Source organism: Euprymna scolopes, chromosome 45, assembly GCF_053919585.1.
Source record: "Euprymna scolopes isolate OS-2025 chromosome 45, ASM5391958v1, whole genome shotgun sequence".
Classification (NCBI taxonomy): Eukaryota; Metazoa; Mollusca; class Cephalopoda; order Sepiida; family Sepiolidae; genus Euprymna; species Euprymna scolopes.
Genome location: NC_136526.1, coordinates 27706859 through 27716393, shown reverse-complemented (window position 1 = coordinate 27716393; position 9535 = coordinate 27706859). Strand labels below are relative to the sequence as shown.

At 40.1% G+C, this 9535-nt stretch overlaps 1 protein-coding gene across 1 annotated transcript; it reads left to right on the top strand.

Moving 5' to 3' along the window:
- Positions 1–3065: 3065 nt before the first annotated feature.
- Positions 3066–8600, top strand: LOC145269066 (uncharacterized). The gene is made up of 2 exons (XM_080124669.1): positions 3066–4163; positions 8478–8600. The coding sequence occupies exons 1-2, from the start codon at positions 3066–3068 to the stop codon at positions 8598–8600; spliced, it is 1221 nt and encodes a 406-aa protein (XP_079980795.1).
- Positions 8601–9535: the final 935 nt, after the last annotated feature.

Below are 9535 nucleotides of genomic sequence, written 5' to 3'. Positions count from 1 at the left end.
ATTTTAACCCTTTGTTTTTGTATTTTTTGGTAGAAGTTGCTACCAATATATTTAAAAAAATAATAATTTTGTGATATTCGTCCACGTTAATTTTATATTTTAATATTAACAAGAGATTTATTTCTCATTAGTTAATTTAATGGTTCTTATTCATTTTTGTATATCTAAATATTGTAATGCCTGCCACGTGGTACATTTTGGCACTCCCGTGCCTGGGGTGAATATTTAGATTAAAGTTTGAATTTCTTCAACTTTAGTTTGTCCTCAATCTGAGACAGACAAATTCCTTTGTAGTTTTGACATATATGTTCCCTCCTTCTCTAGAACTGAGCCTCCTTTGTTCCTAAAAGAAATTGTATAACAGATTATTGGATTTTTAAGCTGTCTTATTAATTATATACAAAATGGATTCCCCCACTTTTGACTTACTAGTCAGAAGACGGGATTTATGTAAGGGCGATGTAGAGACAATAGTCGAATTCATTGAATCTTCCACTGATCTTACGAAAACAGGGTTTTCTTCACAACATGAAAAAATTCTCGAAAAGTTAGAGTTAATAGACAGACTAAATGAACAAATAGTAAATGGTTATATCGAGTCGCACATGAAAGATGTTGTTGATAGACACCATAAAACTGAGACCCTTTTTCAGGCAAAAATAACTGCCTTTTTAGGTAACACTGTTGAAAAATTTTGGGAGAACGCCCCTCCCTCAACCTCAGCTAAAACAAGCTTTCTTGAATCCCACTATAATGTAACCCCCAAGCTGAAATGCCACTTTTTTGACCCAGCAAGTTTGGATTTTCTACCGGGAGTTTGAGAATTGTGTGCTGAGTGTGGGAAGCAAGTCGCTCATGTTGGTGATTTTAAAGAATCACCTCAAGGGTTACGCTCACCAAATAGTAAGCCACCTCTCTATTTCGGATGCTAATTTCGATACAGCTGTCGAAATTTTGGAACGGGAGTTCCTAGATAAGAAGTATATAATAAATTATATTTTTAAGTCCCTTAGTGACTCTAAACCTCTTAAGGATTCCGGTGGTGACAGCGTCAAGATATTCTTGACCAGGATTAAGGCTCAGATATATGAGCTTAGAAATTCCTTTGAATTGGATTTCTTGGAGGAGGGTACTCCAGGTAATCAACTTTTGAGTTGTATTATCTTCGAAAAACTCCCTGCGTTGTTTAGACGGGAGATTATTCGTTTGGTGGGTGATAACTACCCCTCTCTGAGCGACATTCTGGACAACTATTCGGACGTGATTCGTACGTTGGAAATCACTAGAACTGGGCTGAGCTTTCCTGTAAGGCTGGTTGTCAAACAGAGACCCTTCAGTACTAAGTTCAAATCTAGTAGTATCAGCAAGAAGCCCGCCACGTTGGAGAATTTCTTTGTGAAGCCCGAGCCGGTGCAATATAAGTGCAATTTTTGCCGGTGCAACACTCATGCTGCTTATTATTGTACTAAGTATGCATTGCTTAAAGACCGTCTACAACATTGCAAGGCTGTTAAGTTGTGCGTCCGCTGCACTAGCCCTGCTCATACCTCCGAGAGTTGTCCGGGTAATAAAGGTCGCCTCCGGCCATGCTGGAAGTGCCAGAGCTGTGAACATGCAGGTGCTTTGTGCCCTGACATGGGGAAGGCTCAGTTGACGGCTAATCCTTGCCTGTAGATGGGGGATGCAAATCTTTTTCTGCCTATAATAGGGATTAAGTTAGTTTGCGGTGATGTAGAAAAGACATTTAATTGTTTAGTGGATTCAGGCAGCCAGCGCTCCTATTTATCTGATGGAGTATTGGATATTTTGAATTGTCGCTCGGTGACCATGAAGAGGAGGAATTTTACTATCAAAACCTTCCTTGGTTCTGCACAAAGGAGTTTGCATGAGCTTGATTTGTGCGTAAAGTTACCGAGCTCTGAATGTTCTGTCGCTTTCCTTGTGGATAAGGGATTGGATCTGCAGTTCCATATTAGTGGTCTTAATGCCGCGGTCGAAAATATGCGGGCCTGTGGCCTCAAGCTGGCTGCTGATCTGTCATGTGTTCGAGATGATAGCATTGCAGTGCATGGGTTGATAGGCGTAGACTTGTTAAAGTACATGGGACCTATGCAGCTGACTCCCTGTATGAATGGTTCTGCCTTCGAGTTTCCTCAAGGCCTAGTCCCCTTTGGTGATGTGGCAGATTTTATGATGTCTGTTGAGGAAGGTGCAACTGTTAGTGGCCTCAATTACAGCCAGGTTATCGCGGAATATGCCCAATGTCCTGTGACACATGTTTATTTCGTCCTTGATCCAAAGTCGAAGTATTTCGATTCCTTGGACAGCTTTTCTGAATCCTCTGTAGAAAGATCGATAGATAAACTATTTAGTTTAGAGACATTAGGTATTGTGGAGGATTCGGTTAGCGATTATGATCGAGATAAAATAGCATTGTTTCGCGATTCAATCTCATATCGTAACAATTGTTACTATGTTAATTTACCCTGGGATGAGGACAAATTACCTTTAGTTCCATCCAATCATCAGGTAGCGTTAAAGGTACTTGATCGGGTTGTCACCCATTTGACCAAACAAGGTTTGTATAAAGATTATTGTCAGGTTTTTTTGGAGCAAGAAAAGGAGGATATAATCGAAAGAGTGCGGGTGGATCCGGAGGATTTCAGCCATTACACTTGGATTCCTCACCGACCTGTGGTGAAGGCAGATGGTCTCAGCACCACTAAGATCAGGCCTGTATTTAACTGTTCATTGCGAACGGGGGGACGGCCTTCTTTGAATGACTGTGTGTACCCAGGAATTAATCTTTTTATGGATATGCTGGATTTATTATTGAAATTCAGGATGGATCGATATGTCTTTTTGGCGGACGTAAGGCCTTCCTGATGATTCGGTTGGAAACTGAGAGGGACAAGAATCGTTTTTGTTTTTTTGTGAGATTTAACAATGAACTTGTGTGTTATCGTTATAAGACTCTAATCTTCGGGTTTATAGCTAGCCCTTTTATTCTCAACTTTGTCATTAAGCATCATGTTGAGAAATATCCCCCCAGCTTGTGTAGGGAGATGCTGTTGAGCAATTTCTATGTGAACAACCCCGTAAAGACACATGCCTCTCCAAATGTTTTGCTAGACTTATACCAGGATGCAAGGAGAATTATGCAGGAGGGTAATTTTTCTCTGAGGTCCTGTAACTCGAATAGTGAGGACTTGACAGCATGTATGAAAGCGGATGGCAGTTTTGTCTCGCATGGTTCACCTGTGGAAAAGGTGCTGGGATATTTATATGACACAGGACAGGATGATTTGCGTGTTGCAATTAATTCCGACGAGCCGGCCGCTGATACGAAAAGGGGTATACTGTCTCAGAATTCTTCCATTTTTGACCCGTTGGGGCTTTGTTTACCCTTAACCATCAAGGGGAGAATACTTCTCAGTGAAATTTGGAGAAGCCAATTAACTTGGGACCAAAAGGTGCCTTTAGATTTGCAGAATACCTGGAACCGATTGTATCGGGATCTAACACTTCTTCACAGTTTGAGGTTTGCAAGATGTGTTGTTGACTCCTCTGCACCTGCCTCGCTGTTGATATTTTGCGATGCGTCACAACAGGCCTTTGGATTTGCAGCCTACGTTTTCCAGTATGGTTCAGCCAAACTAATATTTTCTAAGGCTAAAGTTGCCCCCTTAGTAAAGAGAACTTTGCCTTCTCTGGAATTGTTGTCGGTCTTTCTGGCAATGAAGTGCCTTCCGAACATTTTGAAGGTCTTCCCACGAAAAGTGGTGAAGGAGATAGTCGTGGCTGTGGATGCTCAGGTGGTGTTGTCCTGGATTCTGTCAGAAAATGTTAAGACAAAATCCATATTCACTCGGAATCGTTTGAGGGATGTTCGAGAGGGGATAGGAAGGCTGACCAAGCAGGGATTCAGTCTGGTGTTTAAATATGTGAATACCCTCGATAATCCAGCTGATCTGATCACGCGAGGAATCACGCTGGATAAGTTTAAGTCGCAGATGCGATTTTGGTTGACAGGGCCCAGCTGGTTGGCTGGTGAAAGTATTTCTTGGCCTGCGAATGCTTTGAACTGTCTGAGTTCTGATAATCAGATGATGGTACTGACCACCATCACCACTAACTCGCCAGTGATACAGGATGTTATCCCTGTAATGAATTTTGAGAGATTTTCATCCCTGGCTAGACTCTTGCGAGTTTTGTCTTATGTAGTTAGGTTTGTGCTAAAACTGCGCAAGTCCATAGCTGAACCTGAGATAGAGGCCAGAATTTACTTGCTTAGGTTAATTCTCTCCGCATGTCTCTCTCAGGAGAAATCCTTTCTGTTGAATCCTTCCAGCCATGGGATTCCTAATCTGGTTACTAGGTTGGACCTGTACCTGGATGACAGAGGTTTGATCAGGTCTAGGGGAAGGGTCGGTAAGTCCAGTTACTACCCTCCAGAGATTTTACACCCCATTTTGTTACCACGATATAGTCATGTCACTAATTTGATTATATTGGATTGCCACGTAAAGTGCAAACATTTGGGCATCGCAGCTACCCTCAGCAAGCTCCGCTTATCTGGCTTCTGGATACACCGGTCGAGGCAGGCAGTAAAGACTGTTATCTCTTCATGTACTCTGTGCAAGAAATACAATGCGATATCATTCAAATACCCCAAGGTTACGAATCTGCCTAAACACAGGGTTAATTTTGTGAGGCCTTTCCTCCACACGGGGATAGATTTCACTGGACATCTGTGGGTCGGAGAAGGTAGGGAGGCAAAGAAAATGTATATATTGCTCTTTACATGTTTTAATGTAAGGGCTCTCCATTTGGAACTGGTTAATGATATGTCCACCCATTCCGTGGTGCTTGCATTGATTAGATTTTTTAATATCTATGGGGTACCTTCCCATATATATTCAGATAATGCTAGGTCATTTGTCAGCGGGTGCAACCTAATCCAGCAGGTGTTTGTAGCAGATGAATTCGAGGAGAGATTCAGTACTTTTAACATCAAGCACTTCACTATCCTCTTGTATTCGGCTTGGTTTGGAAGCATTCGGGAACGCCTCATAAAGACCGTGAAGTGTTGTCTTTTCAAACTAGTGGGGCAACAGAGGTTGAGTTATTTCGAACTTCTCTCAGTTCTGTCTGATATACAGAATGCAATTAACTCACGTCCCCTCACTTACAGGTGCTCTGGGGATGCAAGTTTGGAGATTATATCCCCTAACGCGTTTATTCGCCCACATTAAAACAGTTCCATTTTTTTAGAGCCTAGCGAGTCCCCATTTGAAGGTCCTTTCCCTTCTAGGGATGACCTTCTGGAGAATTTGGCCCACAGAGATACGCTTTTAAAGAAATTTAAGAGTTTGTGGCATGAGGAATATCTCCTCGGCTTGAGAGAACTGACTCGCGATTTGTATCAAACCGATTTTGATGATGGGCTGGCGGTTGATGATGTTGTCCTTATCCAAAACCCAGCTAAATCGCGCCCCTTTTGGTCCATGGGCAGGGTTATCCAGGTTACCCCACCTCTTTCCTCTAGAGTTGGCTATTACACAATTGCATCGAACCTCGCAAGCCCCCCAGGAAGGCTCTGATTTGAGAGATCGTACGGAAATTATGGATGATGCTATTGTGGAGGAGACAGGTTCGACATCCAGTTCTAGACCCTGCAGAATGCTTAAGAGAATTAGTGAAAGAAATGAGGATTATTTGTGGTATTGAAGTGAGGAAGCCAATGTAAATTTGTAAAAAGAAAGGGAAAGTAAATTTTGTTTTAATTGTACCTCGCTTTCTCTAATTTTAATTTTTTTTTTAAGATTCATGTTAGAAAGAAAAATAGGACATTATAGTAACTACTGGGTAGTTTAAAATAAAAAAAAGAGTTTATTATATAATACTCAATTTCCATAGCAAAATATGAATTTTGCAAACTTCTGTTAAAGAAATCTTTTTTTTCTTGTCAGGAGAGTTTCCGAAATTTTACTTTAAAGATTCTTGTCGCCATCCCACAGTGCAAGTGGGGTGGGAGATGGGCTACCTTGAGCGACTGACTCGCTGGCTTTGTGACTCCCTTCCCCTTTTTGCCTGGTACACGGATCTAGTAGTTGTAGTTGGACGTTTAGCTGACCTGTGAGTGTGTGCGCTTCTCTCTCGCCCCATCTCCCTCTCTCTCTCTCTTTCTCTATCTCTCTCCCAATTTGAAACGACCTGTCTGTTCTTCCTCTTTTTTGCCTTGGCTATTGGCCAATCACAATCCTTGTGGAACTTCTGGCAACGCCACAGTGCCCCGTTTTATGTGCCCTTTTAAAAAAATATCAGTTTGGAGGTTGGCCATCTTGGAAGAAGCATCCTTTAGACTCCGTTGCTGACCGTTTTTCGGCAACGTATTTTGTATATTTTTTATCCTTTTCTGACAGTGGAGTGCTTTTTTAAAGGAGTGTATTGAAGTGTTTTGTAAAGCACCTCCCTTTCAAAGAAGAACATTCGACGTGCCGTCGATAAATTTCATTTTATTTAAACGTTGGGTAGAGAGCCCAACTATAAGAACTGTGTCAGAATTTTTTAGTAAAACTGCTTACTCCAAAGAAAGGAGGAATAAGGAGAGAGAGAAAGACACTGACAACCCTTCATGAAAAGGAGAGTTGACCATTTGTTTGGAACCCTATTTCGGGCGAGAGAGACATTATAAAAAAACCTTTGAAGGTTGGTTTTATTTGTGAAAAACTACGTCTTAAAGGACTCCCTTTTTTGAAATGTTTATTCTCTTTTTCATTCAGACTTCAAGTAAGCCTTTGATTTTTAAGAACATTTTCTATATTTTGAAAAGTCTCCCTTTTGAGAGACCATTTTAAAGTGAATTTTTGCCCAGTTGCCTTTTTTCCTTTTTATATTGAATGCCTTTTTGTCTTTGATTTTTTTCTCCCCTTTTTTTTCTATTTGTTACTTAGTAAATTTTATTTTGGAATAAGCTTTTGGGAATTCAAAGCAACCAGCCACCTTTTTCTTTAAATAAACATTTATAATTCTAACAGTTTACAGGGTCTCAATTAATTATCTTTTATTTCTCTTTGTGTTGTTGCATGACATTATTTTCTCATTTTTTTACCCCAATCGTTTCCCAAAAAGACGAGTTTTGGCGACACCCCCAGAAATTTTTGTTAAAATCGATGTGAAGTCGGTTCAGGTGCTATGAGCAACTTTTTAACCCAAGTAAATATACAAAATCTACATGGAGAACCACTTAAAGCAATGGCTATTCAGTTTATCACTTTCGGTGGAATAACGATTGATCAAGAAGGAACATGCCAGCTAGGGATAAGATTCTGCAAGAAATTTGTCGGTGCAACATTCCCTGCTGTGAATTCAAAAGGGCCCATGACTACGAACATCATGCAAACAAATGATGACAAAGCATCACAAAAAATACAAAGCCCGTTCCAATGCCAAGATCGAGTTGGAAATGAAATTTAAATGAAAGGAAAAAAAATCATTTAGTAATTCCCTGACGTATTTGACACTATTGATTGTCCATCTGGTGAATATACTGTTCATGTGAATCCCAAAGTACGGCCAGTTGTACACACACCACGACAATTCCCAATAACTCTCAAAGAGAAATTAAAAATGAGACTTTTTAGTGGCGCGAAGCATACTATCTCCAGTGAAAGCAAATTATCTCCAGTGAAAGCAAATTATCTCCAGTGACTGAACCAACACAATGGCTGAACTCATTTGTGTGTGTGACCAAAAACAATGGTTCGGTCAGAATATGGCTAGACCCTCAGTTTGCAGACCACATTATGCAACTCCAACGCTGAGCTAAGCTAAATGTTATGAGATGGTTCACAACCATCGACATTAAATCTGGGTACTGTCATTTAAAACTGGACAAGAATTCAAAAAAACTTACGACATTCATAACACCATACGGTAGATACATGTTTTCCATGAGAATAAAATGTGTTCAGGATGAATTTCACACAGCCATGCAAAAGAATTTTGGTAACCTTAAAAGCATACTTTCTACATGTGATGACGTAATCATATATGGATTCGAAGAAGATGGTAGTGATCATGATGAAGCACTTAAGCAACTAATGCTTAGGGTAATGGTAAGAGAAAGAAATACAAATTCAATTTAGAAAAATTTGTGGTAAAAACATCCGAAATATTTTGGTCACATCATTTTGAAACAGAGTATGAAACCTGACCCTAAAAAGTAAAGGCGATTATACAATTGCAACATTCGAGGGTGTCAAACAACTCACCAATTTCCTAGGATTGGTTAATTACCTGAACAAATTTTTACCATGACTCACAACCCTGACCAAACCCTTGCACAATATGACATAAAAAGAAATGAATTCACATGGTCATCCCAGCAACAAAAGGCATTTGAGGAAATTAAAGAGATCGGAATAAATACAACGCTCTGATATTTTAACTCAAAGAAACTCATTGTGTTACAGTTGGATGCATCGACTGCAGGTATAGGTGCAGCTCTGTTACAAAAGGGATGCCAGTCGCATTTGCAAGCAAGACACTGTCAGGCCCAGAAACTCGATACTCAAACATCGAGAGGGAAATGCTAGCCACCATCTTTGGCTTGGAGAGATTTCACCATTATGTGTGAGGCACAAAATAGCGATCCACACAGATCATAAGCCATTAGAATCGGTAGTGCTAAAACAATTTATTACGCACAACCCCAAGAATTGCAAAGATGCTACTGAAAGTGTAAGGATACTATTCCACTGTGAATTATACTCCAGGAAAAACGATAACAATTGTGAACTGCCTATCATGAGTATCAACTAGTCCTAGCAAGCACATTGAAGGAATTGACCTTAATGACCTTAATTTTTCACCAACCAGAATAGAGAACATCAGGGATGAGACATTGCAAGACTCATTACTAAAAGAACTTGCAAATATGGTAATGTCTGGCTGGCCGCCAAATCAAACTGACTTTCCAAGCTGCCTCTTACCATTTTGGAACTTTAGAGATGAGATTGTGGTTCAAGATGCTATTTTGCTAAAGAGCAATAAATCATAATACCAGACTCCCTACAAAGAGGTATATTGGTAAAACTTCATGCATCACATCAAGGAGTTGAGAAAACCAGACTAAGAGGTCAGTTATATACTGGGTAGAAATGAATTGTCACACCTGCCAAAAATATCAGGCAAGTATTCTTGCTGAATCGATGCACCAGCATGAAACCCTTAGTTACCCTTGGCAATATGTCAGCACGGATTTGTTTTCTATAGCTGGAAAGGAATATCTACTTGTAGTGGACCAGTACAGTTGAATCCATTCATTCATGACACCTCTAATCCAGCTCAGCAGCAGCTGTCATAAAAAAATATAAAGGCAATATTTGAGGAACAAGATGTACCAGAAATTTTATATAGAGATAATGGCTGACATTTCACAAGCATGGAATTTACAGTTTTTCCAGATCGTACAACTTTCTACACAAAACATTGTCTCCACACTACCCAAAATTTAATGGATTTGCTCAGA